The 24,211-nt window shown below is 47.7% G+C and overlaps 1 protein-coding gene across 1 annotated transcript in view; it reads left to right on the top strand.

Moving 5' to 3' along the window:
• The window catches only part of ANKLE1 (ankyrin repeat and LEM domain containing 1), a 172,345-nt gene that overhangs the window by 35,523 nt on the left and 112,611 nt on the right, over positions 1-24,211 (top strand). The window contains exon 2 of the mRNA XM_063916311.1: positions 6,835-6,987. Within this exon, the coding sequence (XP_063772381.1) occupies positions 6,835-6,987 (153 nt within the window). The remainder of the gene's footprint in view (positions 1-6,834; positions 6,988-24,211) is intronic.

Genomic DNA, 24,211 nt, shown 5'->3' with positions numbered 1-24,211 from the left:
CTCCTGCTTCTAAGCAGTCTATTGCGCGCTGGATTTGTAGCACTATTCAGCTGGCGCATTCTGCGGTAGGATTACCGCAGCCTAAATCAATAAAAGCCCATTCCACAGGGACGGTGGGCTCATCTTGGGCGGCTGCCCGAGGGGTCTCGGCTTTACAACTTTGCCGAGCAGCTACTTGGTCAGGGGCAAACACGTTTGCAAAATTCTATGAATTTGATACCCTGGCTGAGGAGGACCTGGAGTTCTCTCATTCGGTGCTGCAGAGTCATCCGCACTCTCCCGCCCGTTTGGGAGCTTTGGTATAATCCCCATGGTCCTTACGGAGTTCCCAGCATCCACTAGGACGTCAGAGAAAATAAGAATTTACTTACCGATAATTCTATTTCTCGTAGTCCGTAGTGGATGCTGGGCGCCCATCCCAAGTGCGGATTGTCTGCAATACTTGTACATAGTTATTGTTAACTAATCGGGTTCTTGTTGTGAGCCATCTATTCAGAGGCTCCTCTGTTATCATGCTGTTAACTGGGTTTCATATCACAAGTTGTACGGTGTGATTGGTGTGGCTGGTATGAGTCTTACCCGGGATTCAAAATCCTTCCTTATTGTGTACGCTCGTCCGGGCACAGTATCCTAACTGAGGCTTGGAGGAGGGTCATAGGGGGAGGAGCCAGTGCACACCAGGTAGTCCTAAAGCTTTCTTTTTGTGCCCAGTCTCCTGCGGAGCCACTATTCCCCATGGTCCTTACGGAGTTCCCAGCATCCACTACGGACTACGAGAAATAGAATTATCGGTAAGTAAATTCTTATTTTTTTCACGGCAGTGTTTGGCTATTGCCGGCAGTGTTCGTGAAATACACTTTTTAGTAAATTACCGAGTTGTATCAAAAAACAGTCGTATTTGACCGATGGTGTATTCATTCGTATTTTTTTTCTTTGACTTCCAAAAAAATACGAATGCCCTCATCACTGCCGAGATTTGAGTTTAGTAAATTCCCGAGATGACACTTTGAAGAAAAAACACCATCTCGGTCAAAATCGGGACTTTAGTAAATATACCCCAGTGTGTGTGTTTAAAGTGTGTGCACAGATGCTTCATCATTCACATTGGAGGCCATAGTCAGGCTTAAAAGTGGACCACCAACATGAACATACGTGTCCACCTATGTTAATACAGACATTATTGGCGTCTAATATATTCTAGTGCAGTATATTTTAAACCAAAAGGGTTTATATTCCCATTTCTCTAACGTCCTTGAGGATGCTGGGACTCCGTAAGGACCATGGGGAATAGACAGGCTCCGCAGGAGATAGGGCACTTTAAGAAAGCTTTGGACTCTGGGTGTGCACTGGCTCCTCCCTCTATGCCCCTCCTCCAGACCTCAGTTTTACACTGTGCCCAGAGCAGGATGGGTGCACTGCAGAGAGCTCCCCTGAGTTCTCTGCCTAAAAGCATTTTTGTTTGGATTTTTTCTTTACTTTTTCTACTTTTTCACAGGGAGCGCTGCTGGCAACAGGCTCCCTGCATCGAGGGACTGAGGAGAGAGGAGCAAACCTTCTTGTCTAAGATAGGCTCTGCTTCCTCGGCTACTGGACACCATTAGCTCCAGAGGGGGTGAACGCAGGTTCTTACTGGGCGTCCACCCCCGGAGCCGCGCCGCCGTTCTCCTCACAGAGCTAGAAGAACAGAAGACAGAAGTCGTCAGGCGGCAGAAGCCTTCAGCTTCACGGAGGTAACGCACAGCACTGCAGCTGTGCGTCATTGCTCCCATACACCTAACACACTCCGGTCACTGTAAGGGTGCAGGGGGGGGGGCGCCCTGGGCAGCAATATAAACACCTCTTATGGCAAAAGACAATATACATGTACTGGTGGGCACTGTACATGTATATAAAAGAGCCCCCGTCATATTTTTGTAAGTTTGAGAGGGACAGAAGCCTGCCGCCGAGGGGGCGGGGCTTCTCCCTCAGCACTCACCAGCGCCATTTTCTCTTCACAGCACCGCTGAGAGGAAGCTCCCCGGACTCTCCCCTGCCTACACGCGGTGAAGGGGTGTTTAAAAGAGAGGGGGGGGGTCACATAATTGGCGGATAACATATTATACAGCGCTGCTGGGGAAAAACAGGATCATTGCGCTGGTGTGTGTGCTGGCATACTCTCTCTCTGTCTCTCCAAAGGGCCATGACAGGGATACTGTCTTCAGGAAAGGGGTTCCCTGTGTGTGTGAAGTGTGTCGGTACGCGTGTGTCGACATGTTTGACGAGGAAGGCTCGCTTAATGTGGAGGGGGAGTGCTTGAATGTCATGTCGCCGTTGGCAACGCCGACACCGGAATGGGTGGATATGCTGAATGTCTTGAATGCAAATGTTAATCTATTGCATAAAAGGTTAGACAAGGCAGAAGCTAGGGATCAGTCAGGTAGCCAGTCCATGCCTGTCCCTGTGGCGCCAGGCCCTTCGGGGTCTCAGAAGCGCACCATATCCCAGATCGATGACACAGATACCGACACAGATACTGACTCTAGTGTCGACTATGAAGATGCAAAATTACAGCCGAAGGTGGCAAAAGGTATTCGGTACATGATTATTGCCATTAAAGAGGTTTTGCATATTACTGAAGAATCCCCGGTCCCTGACACGAGGGTACACATGTATAAAGGGAAAAAGCCTGAAGTCACCTTTCCATCCTCATTTGAACTAAGTGAATTGTGCGAAAAGGCTTGGGAATCTCCGGATAGGAGACCACAAGTTCCCAAAAGGATTCTTATGGCGTATCCTTTTCCACAAACTGATAGGATACGCAGGGAATCTTCGCCTAAAGTAGACAAGGCGCTGACACGCTTGTCCAAAAAGGTGGCACTGCCTTCTCAGGATACGGCTTCCCTCAAGGAACCTGCTGACCGCAGGCAGGAAATTACCTTGAAGCACATTTACACTCATTCAGGTACTATTGCTAGACCGACTATGGTGTCGGCCTGGGTTTGTAGTGCGGTTGTGGCATGGGCAGATTCCTTATCTACGGAGATTGACACCTTAGATAGGGATGCTATTCAAATGACCATAGAGCATATCAGAGATGCTGCCTTGTATATGAGAGATGCTCAGAGAGACATTTGTTTATTAAGCTCCAGAATAAATGCTATGTCTATTTCTGCTAGGCGGCTCTTGTGGACCCGACAGTGGACGGGAGATGCCGATTCAAAGCGGCATATGGAGCCCTTGCCTTACAAAGGGGAGGAGTTGTTTGGAGACGGCCTCTCGGACCTTGTCTGTACGGCTACGGCTGGTAAGTCGAATTTCTTACCTTATGTCCCCCCGCAGCATACAAAAAAGGCACCTCATTATCAAATGCAGTCCTTTCATTCCAATAAAAACAAAAAGGTACGGGGATCGTCCTTTGTTGCCAGAGGGAAAGGTAGGGGAAAGAAGCTGCACACAGCTAGTTCCCAAGAACAAAAGTCCTCCCCTGCCTCTGCAAAGTCCACCGCATGACGCTGGGGCTTCCCGGGGGGAGGCAGATCTAGTGGGGGCTTGTCTTCGGTTTTTCAACCGCGTCTGGGTTCACTCGCAGGTGGATCCCTGGGCATTAGAGATTGTTTCTCAGGGATACAGGCTGGAATTCGAAGACTTGCCTCCTCGCCGGTTTTTCAAATCGGCTCTGCCGGCTTCCCCGTCAGAGAGGGAGCTAGTGTTGGCGGCAATCCAAAAATTGTATATTCAACAGGTGTTTGTCACAGTTCCTCATCTCCAGCAAGGAGAGGGATATTACTCTACCCTGTTTGTGGTTCCGAAACCGGACGGTTCGGTCAGACCCCTTTTAAACCTAAAATCTCTGAACCTGTACTTGAAGAGGTTCAAGTTCAAGATGGAATCACGCAGGGCGGTCATCGCCAGCCTGGAGGGGGGGGGATTGGATGGTGTCCCTGTACATAAAGGATGCATACCTTCATGTTCCGATATTCCCCCCTCATCAGGCGTTCCTGAGATTTGCAGTGCAGGACTGTCACTACCAATTTCAGACGTTGCCGTTTGGGCTTTCCACGGCCCCGAGGATTTTCACCAAGGAAATGGCGGAAATGATGGTGCTCCTGCGCAGGCAGGGGGTCACAATTATCCCATACTTGGACGATCTCCTCATAGAGGCGAGATCTCGGGAGAAGTTGCTGGACAGTGTGTCTCTGTCCATGAAGACGTTGCAGATACACGGCTGGATTCTCAATATACCGAAGTCCCAGCTAGTCCCTACAACGCGTCTGACTTCTTTGGGCCTGATTCTAGACACAGACCAGAAAAAGGTTTTTCTTCCGATCGAAACGGTTCAGGAGCTCATAGCCATGGTCAGGAACCTCTTAAAACCAAAAAAGGTTTCAGTGCATCATTGCACGCGGGTCCTGGGGAAGATGGTGGCTTCATACGAGGCCATCCCTTTCGGCAGGTTCCATGCGAGGACCTTTCAATGGGTGGTCCGGATCCCATTTACGAATGCATCAAAGGATCACCCTGTCTCCCAGGACCAGGGTATCTCTCCTGTGGTGGCTGAACAGTGCTCACCTGCTAGAGGGTCGCAGGTTCGGCATTCAGGACTGGGTCCTGGTGACCACGGACGCAAGCCTCCGAGGCTGGGGAGCAGTAACACTGGGATGAAATTTCCAAGGTCTCTGGTCAAACCTAGAGACTTGTCTCCACATCAACGTCCTGGAGTTGAGGGCCATATACAACGCCCTGTGTCAAGCGGAGGAATTGCTTCGGAGAAAACCGGTTCTGATTCAGTCGGACAACGTCACGGCAGTGGCTCATATAAACCGGCAAGGCGGAACAAGGAAGGGACCCTCAGGCGGTAGCGGTAGACGCTCTGGTGACACCTTGGGTGTTCAGATCGGTCTATGTGTTTCCTCCTCTTCCTCTCATACCCAAAGTATTGAGAATAATAAGAATGAGCAGGGTCAGAACAATCCTCATTGTTCCAGATTGGCCACGGAGGACTTGGTATCCGGAGCTGCAAGAGTTGCTCACAGAAGATCCGTGGCCTCTTCCTCTAAGGCAGGACCTGCTACGGCAGGGGCCCTGTCTGTTCCAAGACTTATCGCGGCTGTGTTTGACGGCATGTCGGTTGAACGCTGGATCCTAGCGGAAAAAGGAATTCCGGAGGAAGCCATTCCTACCCTGATCAAGGCTAGGAAAGACGTGACGTTAAAACATTATTACCGTATATGGCGGAAATATGTTTCTTGGTGTGAGGCCAGAGCTGCTCCTACGGATGAGTTCCATTTGTGCCGTCTGCTTCACTTCCTTTAAACAGGAGTGACTTTGGGCCCAAAATTAGGGTCCATAAAGGTCCAAATTTCGGCCTTATCCATTTTCTTTCAAAGAGAATTTGCCTCTCTTCCTGAAGTACAGACTTGTGTGAAGGGGGTGCTGCATATTCAGCCCCCCTTTGTGCCTCCGGTGGCGCCTTGGGATCTTAACGTGGTGTTACGTTTCCTCAAGTCACCTTGGTTTGAACCACTCAAAACTGTGGAGTTGAAATACCTCACGTGGAAAGTGGTCATGTTGCAAACATTAGCTTCAGCTAGACGTGTTTCAGAATTGGCGGCTTTATCACATAAAAGCCCATACTTGGTTTTTCACGTGGATAGGGTAGAGTTGAGGACTCGTCCTCCAATTTCTGCCAAAGGTGGTCTCCTCTTTTCATATGAACCAACCTATTGTCGTGCCTGTGGCTACACGGGACTTGGAGGATTCCGAGTCCCTGGATGTGGTCAGGGCTTTGAAGATTTATGTGACCAGAACGGCTAGAATCAGGAAGACTGAAGCTCTGTTTGTTCTGTATGCGGCCAACAAGGTTGGCGCTCCTGCTTCAAAGCAGACTATTGCTCGCTGGATCTGTAACATGATTCAGCAGGCGCATCGGGTAAGGCCCATTCCACTAGGAAAGTGGGCTCTTCTTGGGCGGCTGCCCGAGGGGTCTCGGCATTACAGTTGTGCCGAGCAGCTACTTGGTCGGGGTCTAACACCTTTGCAAAGTTCTATAAGTTTGATACCCTGGCTGAGGAGGACCTCCTGTTTGCTCAATCGGTGCTGCAGAGTCATCCGCACTCTCCCGCCCGTTTGGGAGCTTTGGTATAATCCCCATGGTCCTTACGGAGTCCCAGCATCCTCAAGGACGTTAGAGAAAATAAGATTTTACTTACCGGTAAATCTATTTCTCGTAGTCCGTAGAGGATGCTGGGCGCCCGTCCCAAGTGCGGACTTCTTCTGCAAAACTTGTATATAGTTATTGCTTACATAAGGGTTATGTTACAGTTTATCGGTTCAACCGTGGCTATGTTGTTGTTCATACTGTTAACTGGGTAGTTTATCACAAGTATACGGTGTGATTGGTGTGGCTGGTATGGATCTCGCCCTCAGATTTACAGAAATCCTTCCTCGTACTGTCCATCTCCTCTGGGCACAGTTTCCCTAACTGAGGTCTGGAGGAGGGGCATAGAGGGAGGAGCCAGTGCACACCCAGAGTCCAAAGCTTTCTTAAAGTGCCCTATCTCCTGCGGAGCCCGTCTATTCCCCATGGTCCTTACGGAGTCCCAGCATCCTCTACGGACTACGAGAAATAGATTTACCGGTAAGTAAAATCTTATTTTTATATGCTCAACAATAATTGTCACAATATACTGTGGCATATTTGTATATGTCATATTCTCCTTCGTAATTTTTAACAAAATAAATAAATAAAAATAAATAAATAAATATATATATATATATATATATATATATATATATAATAATTTATTTATTATACACAGAGTTTTTTTGTGTTTTTTTCCCCCCCCCTATCTTCAGGGAGGTAGAAAATCTCCTGGTATGCAAAGCTGATCCAAACCTGATACTCCCCGAAGGGATTGCAGCTATTCACCTGGCCTCAGGGAAGGAGAGCGAGAGTGCCCTCAGATGTTTGACAGTGATTTTGCAGCATGGTGGAGATCCCAATGTCAGGTATGCGTCAGTTAAAGACCTTTTGTATACACTAAATTGATATATTTAAGTAGAACACTGTAATTAATCAGGAGAGAGCCTGAGATCCATTATGCTGATTGGAAATTGGTATTGTCTAATTTTGCAGGTGTAATAATAGGCTAATATGGAAGACGTGTGGTATGCTGTATTACTAATAATAATATCATCCATTTGCATATAAATTGGCTATAAAAAAATGTGAAGATTCTTGCTTACTTGTGTGGTGGTATGGTATGTATTATTGGGGACCTGTGAGTCAAAGCACAAGCACAGCAGTCCTGCCACTCAAGAACTAATATACTAATAAATGGCATTTTATTGCAAACTTTGCAACTGTTCTATATTTTGTGAAATAGACAGTTGAGGCCAGACAGCACTTTAAGGGCTATTTACTATGCCGTGGAGAGAGATAAAGTGGTCTATTCATAAAGCAGAGAAAAGCCCTGCTTTGTGGAAAACATGACTTTTCTCTGTTTCGTGCTATTCAAAGAGCAGGTTACCGTGGGGAAGTTCCCGCTCTGCGGCTGAATCGCATCACCATATTTTAGTATGGTGATTACGATTCATGAAGGAAAGGAAAACGGAGATGATGCAACCTGAGCTGTGGTGCGGGGACTGCAGGGTAGCTCAATGTTTCCCTGCTCGCTGTCTGTCACCTTTGCTGGCTCGGCCCCCTGACCTCCCAGCAGCCCCTGCGGCCTCCAGGGAGATCAGCCAGCAGCGCATGCGTAGAAGGACCTGCCGGCTGACTCTGTGCATTGCAAAGGGGACCGTCAGGGGAAGACCTCACCGCTGGACCCTAGGATAATGGATCATATCGCTGAGAGGTGAGTATACATGAATTGTTACTTTTCTCTAACGTCCTAGTGGATGCTGGGGACTCCGTCAGGACCATGGGGATAGCGGGCTCCGCAGGAGACAGGGCACATCTAAAAAAGCTTTTAGGTCACATGGTGTGTACTGGCTCCTCCCCCTATGACCCTCCTCCAAGCCCCAGTTAGGTTTTTGTGCCCGTCCGAGAAGGGTGCAATCTAGGTGGCTCTCTTAAAGAGCTGTTTAGAAAAGTTTTTTTTTTTAGGTTTCATTCAGTGATTCCTGGTGGCAACAGGATCACTGCAACGAGGGACTTAGGGGAGAGATCTCCAACTCACCTGCGTGCAGGATGGATTGGGATCTTAGGCTACTGGACACTGAGCTCCAGAGGGAGTCGGAACACAGGTCAGCCTGGGGTTCGTCCCGGAGCCGCGCCGCCGATCCCCCTTACAGACGCTGAAGAAGACGGCAGAACGGAGGTCCGGAAACAGGCGGCAGAAGACTTCACAGTCTTCATGAAGGTAGCGCACAGCACTGCAGCTGTGCGCCATTGTTGTCACACGGCTCACTGACCTAGTCACGGAGGGTGCAGGGCGCTGCTGGGGGCGCCCTGGGCAGCAATATAAGTACCTTATTGGCAAAATAAATACATCACATATAGCCATTAAGGCTATATGTATGTATTTTAACCCAGGCCAGTTCTTAAAAACCGGGAGAAAAAGCCCGCCGAAAAAGGGGCGGAGCTTATTCTCCTCAGCACACAGCGCCATTTTCCCTCACAGAAAGGCTGAGGGGAAGGCTCCCATGCTCTCCCCTGCACTGCACTACAGAAACAGGGTTAAAACAGAGAGGGGGGGCACTGATTTGGCGATATAAATATATATTAAATGCTATAAGGGAGGAACACTTTTATAAAGGTTGTCCCTGTATAATTATAGCATTTTGGTGTGTGCTGGCAAACTCTCCCTCTGTCTCCCCAAAGGGCTAGTGGGTCCTGTCCTCTATCAGAGCATTCCCTGTGTGTGTGCTGTATGTCGGTACGTGTGTGTCGACATGTATGAGGAAAATGTTGGTGAGGAGGCGGAGCAAATTGCCTGTAATGGTGATGTCACTCTCTAGGGAGTCGACACCGGAATGGATGGCTTACTTGTGGAAGTACGTGATCATGTCAACACGCTGCGAGCCGGTTGACGACATGAGACGACCGGCAAACAAATTAGTACCTGTCTAGGCGTCTCAGACACCGTCAGGGGCTTGTAAAAACGCCCATTTACCTCAGGGACACTGACTCCAGTGTCGACGGTGAAGAAACAAACGTATTTTCCTTTAGGGCCACACGTTACATGTTAAGGGCATGAAGGAGGTGTTACATATTTCTGATACTACAAGTACCACAAATAAGGGTATTTTGTAGGGTGTGAATAAACTACTTGTAGTTTTGCCTGAATCAGATAAATTAAATGAAGTGTGTGATGATACGTGGGGTTCCTCCGATAGAAAGTTATGGGCGGTATACCCTTTCCCGCCAGAAGTAAGGGCGAGTTGGGAAACACACCTTAGGGTGGATAAGGCGCTCACACGCTTATAAAAACAAGTGGCGTTACCGTCTCCAGATACGGCCGCCCTCAAGGAGCCAGCTGATAGGAAGCTGAAAAATAGCCTAAGAAGTATATACACACATACTGGTGTTATACTACGACCAGCAATCGCCTCAGACTGGATGTGCAGCGCTGAGGGGGCTTGGTCGGATTTCCTGACTGAAAATTTTGATACCCTTGACAGGGACAAGATTTTATTGTCTATAGAGCATTTTAAGGATGCATTTCTATATATGCGTGATGCGCAGAGGGATATTTGCATTCTGGCATCAAGAGTAAATGTGATGTCCATATCTGCCAGACGAAGACACGACAGTGGTCAGGTGAGGCAGATTCCAGACGGCACATGGAAGTATTGCCGTATAAAGGGGCGGTCCATCGGACCTGGTGGCCATGGCAACAGCTGAAAAATCCACCTTTTGTTCCCCGAGTCACATCTCAGCAGAAAAGGACACAGTCTTTTCAGTCTCAGTCCTTTCGTCCCCATACGGGCAGGCGGGCAAAGGCCAGTCATATCTGCCCAGGGGTAGAGGAAAGGGAAGAAAACTGCAGCAAGCAGCCCATTCCCAGGAACAGAAGCCCTTCACAGCTTCTGCCAAGTCCGCAGCATGACGCTGGGACAGTACAAGTGGACTCAGGTGCGGTAGGGGGTCATCTCAAGAGTTTCAGCACGCAGTGGGCTCACTCGCAAGGGGACTCCTGGATCCTACATGTAGTATCCCAGGTGTACATTGGAAATTCGAGACGTCTCCTCCTCACAAGTTCCGGAAGTCTGTTTTACCAACGTCTACCTCCGACAGGGAGGCAGTATTGGAAACAATTCACAGGCTGTATTCCCAGCAGGTGATAATCAAAGTACCCCTCCTACAACAAGGGAGGGGGTATTATTCCACACTATATTGTGGTACTGAAGCCAAACGGCTCGGTGAGATCTGGAATATTTGAACACTTACATACAAGCGTTCAAATCAAGATGGAGTCACTCAGAGCAGTGATAGCGAACCAGGAAGAAGGGGACGAGATGGTGTCACTGGATATCAGGGACATTTACCTACATGTCCAAATTTGCCCTTCTCACCAAGGGTACTTCAGGTTCGTGGTACAGAACTGTCACTATCAGTTCAGACGCTGCCGTTTGGATTGTCCACGGCGCCCCGGGTCTTTACCAAGGTAATGGCCGAAATGATGATTCTTCTTAAAAGAAACTTGGACGCTTTCCTGATAAGGGCAAGGTCCAGAGAACAGTTGGAGGTCGGAGTAGCACTATCTTTAATAGTTCTACGACAGCACGAGTGGATTCTAAATATTCCAAAATCGTAGCTTTTCCGAGGACACGTCTACTGTTCCTAGGGATGATTCTGGACACAGTCCAGAAAAAAGGTGTTTCTCCCAGAGGAGAAAGCCAGGGAGTTATCCGAGCTAATCGGGATCCTCCTAAAACCAGGAAAAGTGTCAGTGCATCATTGCACAAGAGTCCTGGTAAAAATGGTGGCTTATTACGAAGCAATTCCATTCGGCAGATTTCACGCAAGAACTCTTCAGTGGGATCTGCTGGACAAATGGTCCGGATCGCATCTTCAGATGCATCAGCGGATAACCCTATATCCAAGGACAAGGGTGTCTCTCCTGTGGTGATTACAGAGTGCTCATCTTCTAGAGGGCCACAGATTCAGCATTCAGGATTGGATGCTGGTGACCACGGAGGCCAGCCTGAGAGGCTGGGGAGCAGTCACACAGGGAAAAAATTTCCAGGAAAGTGTGATCAAGTCTGGAGAATTCTCTCCACATAGATGGAGCTAAGAGCAAAATTATAAGGCTCTAAACTTAGCAAGACCTCTGCTTCAAGGTCAGCCGGTATTGATCCAGTGGGATAACATCACGGCAGTCGCCCACGTAAACAGAAAGGGCGACACAAGAAGCTGGAGGGCAGTGAAAAAACTGCAAGGATTTTTCGCTAGGCGGAAAATCATGTGATAGCACTGTCAGCAGTGTTCTCTCCGGGAGTGGACGACTGGGAAGCAGACTTCCTCAGCAGGCATGACCTCCACCTGGGAGAGTGGGAACTTCATAGGGAAGTTTTTCCACATGATTGTGAGCCATTGGCAAAGACCAAAGGTGGAAATGATGGCGTCCCGCCCGAACAAAAAACGGGACAGGTATTGCGCCAGGTCATGAGACCTTCAGGCGATAGCTGTGGATGTCCTGGTAACACCGTGGGTGTAACAGTCGGTGTATGTGTTCCCTCCTCTGCTTCTCATAACCAAGGTATTGAGAATTATAAGACATAGAGGAGTATGAACTATACTCGTGACTCCGGATTGGCCAAGAGGGACTTGGTACCCGGAACTTCAAGAGATGCTCACAGAGGACTAAGGGCCTGGGGAGCTAAGAAGGGACTTGCTTCAGCAGGTACCATGTCTATTCCAAGACTTACCGCGGCTGCGTTTGACGGCATGGCGGTTGAATGCCGGATCCTGAAGGAAAAAGGCATTCCATAAGAGGTCATACCTACCCTGGTCAAAGCCAGGAAGGAGGTGACCGCACAACGTCATCACCACATGTGGTGAAAATATGTTGCGTGGGTGAGGCCAGGAAGGCCCCACGAAGAAAATTCAACTAGGTCGATTTCTACACTTCCTGAAAACAGGAGTGTTTTGAGCCTAAAATTGGGGTTCTTTAAGGTTTTAAGTTTCGGCCCTGTAGAATTTCTTCCGAAAAGAATTGACTTCAGTTCCTGAAGTCCAGATTGTCAAGGGAGTATTGCATATACACCCCTTTTTGTGCCTCTAGTGGCACCGTGGGATCTCAACATAGTGTTGGGATTCCTTAAAATCATATTGGTTTGAACCGCTCAAATCTGTGGATTTGAAATATATCACATGGAAAGTGAACATGCTGTTGACCAATATCTCACATGGACAGTGACCATGCTGTTGGTCCTGGCCTCGGCCAGGCGATTGTCAGAATGGGCGGCTTTGTCTTACAAAAGCCCATATTTAATTTTCCATTCGGACAGGGCAGAACTGGGACTCGTCTCCAGTTTTCTTCCTAAGGGGGTGTCAGGTTTTTCACCTGAAACAACCTATTATGGTGCCTGCGGCTTCTAGGGACTTGGAGGACTCCAAGTTACTAGACGTTGTCAGGACCCTAAGAATATATATATATATATATATATATATATATATATATATATATATATATATAGTTAGGACGGCTGGAGTCAGAAAGTCTGACTTGCTGTTTATATTGTATGCACCCAACAAGATGGGTGCTCCTGCGTCTAAACAGACGATTGCACGTTGGATCTGTAGCACAATCCAACTTGCACATTCTGTGGCAGGCGTGCCACAGCCTAAATCTGTAAAGGCCCACTCCACTAGGAAAGTGGGCGCATCTTGGGCGGCTGCCCGAGGGGTCTCGGCATTACAACTTTGCCGAGCAGCTACGTGGTCAGGGGAGAACACGTTTGTAAAATTTTACAAATTTGATACTCTGGCTAAGGAGGACCTGGAGTTCTCTCATTCGGTGCTGCAGAGTCATCCGCACTCTCCCGCCCGTTTGGGAGCTTTGGTATAATCCCCATGGTCCTGACGGAGTCCCCAGCATCCACTAGGACGTTAGAGAAAATAAGAATTTACTTACCGATAATTCTATTTCTCGTAGTCCGTAGTGGATGCTGGGCGCCCATCCCAAGTGCGGTTTGTCTGCAATGCTTGTACATAGTTATTGTTACAAAAATCGGGTTATTCTTGTTGTGAGCCATCTTTTCAGAGGCTACTTCGTTTTGTTATCATACTGTTAACTGGGTTCAGATCACAAGTGGTACGGTGTGATTGGTGTGGCTGGTATGAGTCTTACCCGGGATTCAAGATCCTTCCTTATTGTGTACGCTCGTCCGGGCACAGTACCTAACTGAGGCTTGGAGGAGGGTCATAGGGGGAGGAGCCAGTACACACCATGTGACCTAAAAGCTTTTTTAGATGTGCCCTGTCTCCTGCGGAGCCCGCTATCCCCATGGTCCTGACGGAGTCCCCAGCATCCACTACGGACTACGAGAAATAGAATTATCGGTAAGTAAATTCTTATTATTACAGCTATTTATCAATTGAACCGATGCGATGTATTAGTAACAATTCATTTTTAGTTTCTCTTACGTCCTAGAGGATGCTGGGGACTCCAAAAGGACCATGGGGTATAGACGGGATCCGCAGGAGATTGGGCACACTAAAAAGACTTTGACTGGGTGTGAACTGGCTCCTCCCTCTATGCCCCTCCTCCAGACCTCAGTTAGACTTTGTGCCCAGGAGTGACTGGACACACACTAGGGGAGCTCTCCTGAGTTTCTCTGGAAAAAGACTTTTGTTAGGTTTTTTATTTTCAGGGAGACCTGCTGGCTACAGGCTCCCTGCATCGAGGGACTGAGGGGAGTGAAGCAGGACCTACTTCTGTGAGTTTCAAGGCTCTGCTTCTCGGCTACTGGACACCATTAGCTCCAGAGGGTTCGATCACTTGGTTCGCCTAGCTGCTTGTTCCCGGATCCGCGCCGTCAACCCCCTCACAGATGCCAGGAGACAGAAGCCGGGTATTAGAAGATCCGAAGACTTCAGTGACGGCAGAAGACTTCAGCAACGAGGTACAGCGCAGCGGTAGCGCTGCGCTCCATGCTCCCACACACATCCACCGACGGCACTCACAGGGTGCAGGGCGCTTGGGGGGGGCACCCTGGGCAGCAGGTTTTTCAGACTGGTGAAAGCTATATTCGGTGCCCGGGCACCGTATATTAAACCCCCGCCAGTATAAAGATTTGAATTTCAGCGGGACTGAAGCGCGCCGGGAAGGGGTGAGGCTTAGCCGCACAGCTCACCAGCGCCATTTTCCTCTCTCCACAGCCGCTGCAGAGAACGCTGGCCCAGACCTCCAAGCTCCTCGCAAGTAACAGGGACCAAAAACGGGGGAGTGGTGGGACAAATATTTTGGTGCTTTTATTGTATTTAACAACGCTACTGACATATATTATTTTGGTGTAGTATATGGGCGCTGGGGTGTGAGCTGGCATACTTTCTCTGTGTTTCTCTCTCCAGGCTTCCCTGTAGGCTGTCCCCTTTATTTGGCCAGTGTGTGTGTTGGGTGTCGGTACTTAGTGTCGACATGTCTGAGACTGAGTGTTCCTCCCCGGAGGAAGTTGCTGGGGGCGCAGAAAATCAGTCGACTACTGATTGGGTTGCAATATTGAGTACACTGAATGCTGATGTTGCTTTGTTGTCTAAGAGGTTGGATAAATCTGATTCTCAGACACAGACATGGAGAAAATCCATGGAGGATGCTTTGGCTCAGGTGCAGACCCCCTCAGGGTCTCAAAAACGTTAATTTCCTCAGATGGTAGATACAGATGCCGACACGGACTCAGATTCCGAGGTCGAGTTTAATGAGGCTATTTTACACCCAAGGGTAGTTAAGAGTATTCAGTACATGATTGTGGCTATTAGAGATGTTTTACATATTTCTGACGAACCTACGGTTCAGGAAACAAGGATTTGCCTGTTTAAAGGGAAAAAACCTGAGGTGAAGTTTCCCCCCTCTCATGAAATGAATGCTCTCTGTGAAAAAGCTTGGGAGTCTCCGGACAAGAGGTGGCAGATTCCCAAGATAATTTTTATGGCGTATTCTTTCCCCTCTGATGACAGGGAAAAATGGGAGTCGTCTCCGAATGTCGACAAGGCTCTATCCCGTTTGTCCAAGAAGGTGGCGCTTCCGTCCCCTGACACGGCTGCTCTCAAGGATCCGGCGGATCGCAAGCTGGAAACGTCTTTGAAGGCCATTTTTGTTAATACGGGTTCATTGCTCAGACCTGCTGTGGCGTCGGTATGGGTGAGTAGTGCTATTGCTAAATGGGCTGATAATTTAGCTTCTGATATGGATACCCTTGATAAAGATAATATTCTTTTGACTCTTGGTTATATCAAGGACGCTGCAGATTACCTAAAGGATGCGGCGAGGGATGTTGGCCTCTTGGGATCAAGAGCCAATGCCATGGCGGTCTCGGCCAGGAGGGCGCTGTGGATCCATCAATGGAATGCTGATGCCGACTCCATGAAAGCTATGGAAGCTCTCCCCTTCAAAGGTAGTGTCTTGTTTGGTGACGGCCTGTCTGACCTGGTGTCTACCGCGACTGCGGGTAAGTCATCTTTTGTTCCCACACAACAGAAAAAGGCACCCCATCAACAAATGCAGTCCTTTCGACCTAATAAATACAAACGAGGTAAAGGCTCGTCCTTCCTCACTTCAAAGGGTAGAGGAAGGGGAAAGAAGTCGCCTGCAGGATCAGGCACCCAGGACCAAAAGTCCTCCCCCGTCTCTACCAAGTCCACCGCATGACGCTGGGGCTCCCCTAAGGGAGTCCGGGCAGGTGGGGGGGCCGTCTCCGGATCTTCAGTCAGGTCTGGGTTCATTCAGCTCTGGATCCCTGGGTCTTAGACATAGTGTCTCAGGGGTACAAGCTGGAGTTTCAGGAGATGCCCCCTCACCGTTTTTTCGTTTCGGCCTTGCCAGTGTCTCTTCCGGAAAAAGACGTGGTAATTGCTGCGATACAAAAGTTGTGTCAACAGAGGGTCATTGTTCCCGTTCCCCAGTCTCAACGGGGGGAAGGGTTCTATTCGAGCCTCTTTGTTGTACCGAAGCCGGACGGTTCGGTCAGACCGATTCTGAACCTAAAATCCCTCAATCCATACTTGAAAACTTTCAAGTTCAAGATGGAATCTCTTCGAGCTGTGATCGCCAGCCTAGAAGGGGGGGATTTTATGGCGTCAGTCGACATAAAAGATGCCTACTTACACATCCCGATATATCCTCCGCATCAGGCTTTCCTAAGATTTGCGGTGCAGGATTGTCATTACCAATTTCAGACGTTGCCGCTTGGGCTTTCCACGTCCCCGAGGGTTTTCACCAAGGTCATGGCAGAAATTATGGTTATCCTTCGCAAGCAAGGGGTTACCATTATCCCGTACATGGACGATCTCCTGATAAAGGCGAGGTCCAAGGAACAGTTGTTAAGAAATGTGGATATTTCCCTGTCGGTTCTGCGACAACGCGGTTGGGTTCTAAATTTGCCAAAGTCTCAGTTGATCCCGGCCACTCGGCTGCCCCTTCTGGGCATGATTCTAGACACGGTGCTACAGAGAGTGTTTCTTCCGGAAGACAAAGCTCTGGAAATCCAGACAATGGTCAGGGAGCTTCTGAGGCCGACAAGTGTGTCGATTTATCAATGCACTCGGGTTCTAGGGAAGATGGTTGCGGCTTACGAAGCCATTCCGTTTGGCAGGTTTCATGCCCGGGTGTTTCAGTGGGATCTGCTGAACAAATGGTTCGGGTCTCACCTGCACATTCACCGGAAAATAAGTCTATCTTCCAGGGCCAGGATTTCTCTCCTGTGGTGGCTGCAAAGGTCTCACCTTCTAGAGGGACGCCGATTCGGAATTCAGGACTGGGTCCTGCTGACAACAGGTGCAAGTCTCCGAGGCTGGGGTGCAGTCACGCAAGAACGAAATTTCCAGGGAAAATGGTCAAACCAGGAATCTTGTCTCCGCATAAATGTTCTCAAGTTAAGAGCCATTTACAACGGCCTGCTGCAAGCGAAGAACCTTCTTCAGGGTCTTCCTGTCCTGATCCAGTCGGACAACATAACAGCGGTGGCGTACGTAAACCGCCAAGGCGGAACAAGGAGCCGGGCGGCTATGGCGGAGGCCACAAGAATCCTACGCTGGGCGGAACAGCACGTGAGCGCTCTGTCAGCAGTCTTCCTCCCGGGCGTTGACAACTGGGAAGCAGACTTCCTCAGCAGACACGATCTCCATCCGGGAGAGTGGGCCCTTCATCAAGAGGTCTTTGCAGAAGTGACAAGGCGTTGGGGAATTCCTCTGATAGACATGATTGCGTCTCGCCTCAACAAGAAGCTTCCGAGATATTGTTCCAGGTCACGGGACCCCCAAGCCAGTGTAGTGGACGCCCTGGTGACTCCGTGGGTGTTTCAGTCAGTGTATGTGTTCCCTCCGCTTCCTCTCATTCCAAAGGTGCTGAGGATCATACGTCGAACAAGGGTTCAGGCGATTCTCGTCGTTCCAGATTGGCCACGCAGGGCCTGGTATCCGGATCTTCGGGAAATCCTTGGCCGCTTCCTCTAAGAGAGGACCTGTTACTACAAGGGCCCTGCGTGTTTCCGGACTTATCGCGGCTGCGTTTGACAGCGTGGAAGTTGAGCGCCAAATCTTAGCTCGGAAAGGTATTCCCAGGGAGGTCATCCCCACTCTCCTTAAAGCTAGGAAAGAGGTGACGGCGAAACATTATCACCGTATTTGGAGAAAGTATGTGTCATGGTGTGAAACCAAGGCAGCTCCTGCAGAGGAGTTTCACTTGGGTCGTTTTCTCCATTTTTTGCAGGCAGGCGTCGATGCAGGCCTGAAATTGGGTTCCATCAAAGTGCAGATTTCGGCTTTATCTATTTTCTTTCAAAAAGAATTGGCCATACTTCCTGAGGTTCAGATTTTCGTGAAGGGAGTGCTGCATATCCATCCTCCATTTGTGCCACCCGTGGCGCCGTGGGATCTTGATGTGTTAAAGTTTCTTATGTCTCACTGGTTTGAACCTTTTGCGTAAGGTTGAGTTAAAGTTTCTCACTTGGAAAGTGGTCATGCTTTTGGCTCTGGCGTCTGCCAGACGAGTGTCCGAGTTGGTGGCTTTGTCTCACAAGAGCCCATATTTGATCTTTCATTCGGATAGAGCGGAATTGAGGACTCGTCAACAATTTTTGCCGAAGGTGGTTTCTTCGTTTCACATAAACCAACCTATTGTGGTGCCTGTGGCTACGGATGCTGTAGCGGTCCCAAAATCTCTTGACGTTGTAAGAGCTTTGAAAATTTATGTCGCTAGACCGGCTCTTACTAGGAAGACAGAGGCTCTGTTTGTCCTGTATGCTTCCAACAAGATTGGAAATCCTGCTTCTAAGCAAACTATTGCACGCTGGATTTGTAATACGATTCGGCAAGCTCATTCTTCGGCTGGGCTGCCGTTGCCGAAGTCAGTAAAGGCCCATTCTACCAGGAAGGTGGGCTCCTCTTGGGCGGCTGCCCGAGGGGTCTCGGCACTTCAGCTTTGCCGAGCAGCTACGTGGTCGGGTTCAAACACTTTTGTTAAGTTCTATAAGTTTGATACCCTGGCTGATGAGGACCTCATGTTTGCTCAGTCGGTGCTGCAGAGTCGTCCGCACTCTCCCGCCCGCTCTGGAGCTTTGGTATAGACCCCATGGTCCTTTTGGAGTCCCCAGCATCCTCTAGGACATAAGAGAAAATAGGATTTTAATACCTACCGGTAAATCCTTTTCTCCTAGTCCGTAGAGGATGCTGGGCGCCCATCCCAGTACGGACTGTTACTTGCAGTTTTATTATTACCGGTTATATTTGATTACACGTGGGTTGTGTATTAGTTATGTACAGCTTGTTGCTGTTGGTTCATACTGTTATCTGGTTTGCTGCTACTCCGGTTGTACGGTATGTTTGTGGTGTGGGCTGGTAAGTTTCTCGCCCTTAGTTTAAACAAAAATCCTTTCCTCGAAATGTCCGTCTCTCCTGGGCACAGTTCCTATAACTGAGGTCTGGAGGAGGGGCATAGAGGGAGGAGCCAGTTCACACCCAGTCAAAGTCTTTTTTTAGTGTGCCCAAGCTCCTGCGGATCCCGTCTATACCCCATGGTCCTTTTGGAGTCCCCAGCATCCTCTACGGACTAGGAGAAAAGGATTTACCGGTAGGTATTAAAATCCTATTTTTTTACATGAATAGACCTCAAAGCACCAACCAACCAAAAACTCTCACGTAAAGTAGAACGCCAGTGGCTTAAATCTCGTAGTTCAAGTGACTTTCTCACATATAAGACCGTGTGCCACTCTTATCATAATGCTCTGGACACTGGCAAACAAACATATTTCCAATCTCTCATCTCTGCTCAAGCCTCTAACCTGAAGCAACTTTTTATTACATTTAAATCAATTCTTGTCCCTCCCTCACACAACCCACCAGCCACTGTCAGTGCGCAAGATCTTGCTTCCTATTTCAAGGACAAGATTGAAAAGATCTGAAATGAAATGGTATGCTCTTCCACAGCCAGTGACCTGCTCAATTCCCTGCCTGAACCCTCTAACACCTTCTCTTCATTTGATCCTACAAATGAAGATGAAGTATCTGCACTCTTTTCATCTGCCTACTCTACTACCTCTCCCCTTGACTCTATACCCTCACAAATTAGTAAAGCTCTGTCTGCTCTGCTCATCCCAACCTTAACTAAAATCTGTAATCTCTCTCTGTCTACTGGTATCTCTGTACAAGCATGCAGTGATTACTCCCATTCTGAAAAACAAAACTCTGACTCTAACTCTCTCTCAAACTACTGTCCCATCTCTCAGCTCCCATGCCCCTCCAAGCTACTGGAGAGACTTGCCTACACTCGCCTCACACAGCCTACTGGACCCACTCCAGTCAGGATTTTGTGCCCAACACTCCACAGAGACAGCACCGACTAAGGCAGAGAATGATTTGGTCACTAATAAATCTAAAGGCCATTACTCACTACTTATTCTCCTTGATCTCTTTGCTGCTTTTGACACTGTTGACCACTCTCTTCTCATACAAACACTACAATCCCTAGGTATTCAGGACACTGCCCTTTCTTGGTTCTCATCCTACCTATCTAATCGCTTCTTCAGTGTTCACTTCTCTGATTCCACCTCCTCTTCGCTACCTCTCTCAGTTGGAGTACCACAAAGCTCAGTCCTAGGTCCTCTGCTTTTCTCAATCTATACCACATCTCTTGGCAAACTAATCAACTCTTTTGGATTTCAGTATCATCTGTATGCGGATGATACTCAAATCTACCTATCCTCCCCAGATTTGTCACCCTCTGTATTGGGCCGTGTCATGTCTTTCTGCCATGTCATCTTGGATGACATCTCGCCACCTCAAACTTAATATTTCCAAAACAGAATTAATTATATTTCCACCGACCAATAGTAGTTACCAACCTGATATCTCTGTCACTGTTGAGAACTCGGCAATCATCCCACCCCACAAGCTCACTGCCTTGGTGTCATCCTTGACTCTGAACTGTCCTTTGTTCCCCACATTCAATCTGTCTCAAGATCATGTTACATACATCTAAGAAACATATCCAAAATACGACCATATCTTACACAAGACACAACAAAAACTCTAATCCATGCTCTCACTATCTCCCGCATTGATTATTGTAATAGTCTCCTGACCGGTCTTCCCAAACATAGGCTCTCACCAGTACAATCCATTTTGAATGCAGCTGCGAAGCTAATCTTCCTTGCTAGACGTTCATCATCTGCAGATCCGCTCTGTCAGTCCCTCCATTGGTTACCGGTATTCTACCGTATTAAATATAAAATACTTTTACTGACATACAAGGCTATTAACCAAACTGCACCAACATACATCTCTTCACTCATTTCAAAATATCTCCCTACCTGACCTCTCCGTTCTGCACAAGATCTGCTTCTCTCATCCACACGCATTACTTGTTCACACTCAAAATTACAGGACTTTATCCGGGCTTCACCCACTCTGTGGAATGCCCTCCCATGCACAATAAGACTCTCCTCTAGTCTCCAAATCTTTAAACGTTTCCTGAAAACTCACCTCTTCAGACAAGCCTATCAAATTCCAGACCCACCCACATAACCTTCAGTGCTTCCCTATCTAATTACATCCTCTCTGTACAGTACACATAACATCACATATTTTGTCTTTCTTTACTCTCACACCCTCCTGACACTTGGCCAACATTGTGGGGTGATCATATTATACAACCCATTTAGAACCTAGCAATCTGGTGGACCATTATGCAATATGTAGCATCTATCCTTGTGTATCTATGCCTATTTCCCTATAGATTGTAAGCTTGTGAGCAGGGCTTTCCTACCTCCATGTCTGTCTGTTTTTACCCAGTTTTGTTCTATTACTGTTGTTCTAAATGTAAAGCACAGTGGAATATGCTGCGCTATATAAGAAACTTAATAAATAAATACAGGTTGAGTCTCCCTTATCCAAAATGCTTGGGACCAGAGGTATTTTGGATATGGGATTTTTCCGTATTTTGGAATAATTGCATACCATAATGAGATATCATGGTGATGGGACCTAAATCTAAGCACAGAATGCATTTATGTTACATATACACCTTATACACACAGCCTGAAGGTCATTTTAGCCAATATTTTTTATAACTTTGTGCATGAAACAAAGTGTGTCTACATTCACACAATTCATTTATGTTTCATATACTCCTTATACACACAGCCTGAAGGTCATTTAATACAATATTTTTAATAACTTTGTGTATTAAACAAAGTTTGTGTACATTGAGCCATCAAAAAACAAAGGTTTCACAATCTCACTGTCACTCAAAAAAGTCCGTATTTCGGAATATTCCGTATTTCGGAATATTTGGATATGGGATACTCAACCTGTAAAATAAATAACCATCGCATGGCCTTTGTCCGTGCAATATTTAACCACTCACACAATTATGATTGGAGGTAATACTCCATATAATAAAAATATTGCACGCCACAAGGGTGTGCAAGGGTTAAGGGGGTGTAGCCCCTTATGACGGTGTGAAGAGTGCTCATAGGGCGCGATGAATCACCTAGTATCAATATAAGTGTTTTAAACGTATGTTTATTCATGTTGTTGCATATTGGTCTGTCTTTCTTTCTGTCTTTCTGTCTTTCTTTCTTTTCTCTCTCTCTCTCTCTCTCTCTCTCTCTCTCATCCATAAGGGATATTGGGGACAGATTAGTACGATGGTGTATAGATGGATCCAAAGGAGCCAGTGCACTTTAAATTTCTTCAACTGGGTGTGCTGGCTCCTCCCCTCTATGTCCCCTCCCACAGGCAGTTTAGAAAAAAAGTTCCCTCAGGAGAGGATGCACACTCTGCAAGCTCCAGAATTTTTTCTTCAATTTCTTTTAAACTTTTATTTCTTTGGGTAACAGCATACCTGTGCTGTGGGAGGTAGGGGGTATGGTCACCGGTCTCGTGAGGTGCAGAGCCACTTCCCCGCTGCAGGACCACCGTCCTGAGGGGCTGTTTGTTCAGCGGGGCACTGCGCTTTAGCTGCCGCAGCATGCCGCACACCCCTAACAAAACCTGAAGGTGATCGTCGGTGGTGAGTACAAACTGGGTGCCCGCTAGGGGGGTCACCCGGTTCATTGTGCAGCAGAAGCGCGGGTAGGCGCATGAGTTCCTCCTGGGGGAGGATGTACCAAACATTTATGTGAGGCTACAAATGGTGTGGGAGACATGGCCAGTATAAACATTATTAGTAGCTCCGGCGCCATTATGGGGGGCGGAGCTACATCAGAGCGGGCTCAGCGGCATTTTGGCGCGTTCCCCTGCATAAGCAGCAGCAGCCTCATACAGCTCCTCCGCACGTTCACAGGATCACTGGTACCGGGTGTAGAGGGGGAGAGCCGCTACTGGTGCACAGTTTACAGACAGTATCACTGTTTTTGTATATGTATGTGTATATATATATATATATATATATATATATATATATTCATTCTGAACAGTGTGCGGCACTCAGGTTTGCAGAAGAAAATCACCTACCACGGACTATCAACGTTTCAATTTTAATGAAAAAATTGTCATCAGGATAAACACAATGATTAAAAACTCACCTTATATCCCAGACACCAAAGTGAAGTGAAGTGTGCATCGCTCGCCCGGCGGGGACCCGCTCGGCCGTGGAGGCGCTGAATGATGACGTCATCGCGTATTACGCGATGCACATCAGTGACCCGTCACCATGGAAACCCGGTGTATACTAACTGGGAAAGACAAAATAACATGGATATACAGTTGCTGTGTGTAAATACACACAAAGCTGGGTCAACAAGTGTAAAAATGTCAAGGAGGATACATGCCTATAAGGATTATGAGAAATTGAATAAATGTTAAAATGTCCATCTGTAATATGGGTGTAAATGTGTTGACACGGAAGGAGCCATAGAGCTCACCGCTAGTGTACATGCTAGGTAGTGAATGTCTGAAAGCACTGGGGCCAAGCCCTGGTCGTAAGATGTGCTGATCATAAAATGTTATCAGGTTAATGCAAATACAGATCTAGATAAAAGATCTGTTGCTGTGGCAAGAGAGCTTGCATTATTGCTAAAGTATTAAATGAAAATTAGATGTATGCTCAGACAACATGAGCTATGGTAAAGGAGAGGGAGCTATATAATGGTGGGAACAGAACATTAAGAACAGAATAAGGGTAACAGTGGAAATTAGAGACCACAATTAAAAGAAACAAGACAATGGTAGTGCTTCATTGAGTCCCTTCGGTGTAATTACATCCAGTTTAAATATCCACCGTGATTCGCATTGCAGCAGGGCTTTGTGTCTGTCTCCACCTCTAATGTTCGCAGGTATATGGTCAATCATGCGGTATCGTAAACTCGCCAAGGAATGCTTAAAGGTCATAAAGTGGCGTGCCACTGGCTGATCACTCTTCCCTTTAGTCAAGGCCAGTCTGATGGCCGATCTGTGGACAGTCATTCTTTCTTTAAACTTCCTCTTCGTCTTACCAATGTAAGTCAAACCACAAGGGCATATTATTTGATAGACCACAAAAGAGGATTCACAGGTTAGATGGTATTTGATGGGTATTTTATAGCCCAAATGTGGATGATGAAAGGTGTCTCCAGCAATGAGATATTGGCA

This window comes from Pseudophryne corroboree, chromosome 1 (genome assembly GCF_028390025.1).
Source record: "Pseudophryne corroboree isolate aPseCor3 chromosome 1, aPseCor3.hap2, whole genome shotgun sequence".
Lineage (NCBI taxonomy): Eukaryota > Metazoa > Chordata > Amphibia > Anura > Myobatrachidae > Pseudophryne > Pseudophryne corroboree.
Note: the sequence above shows the minus strand (reverse complement) of the source record. Positions and strands in the feature narration are given on the sequence as shown.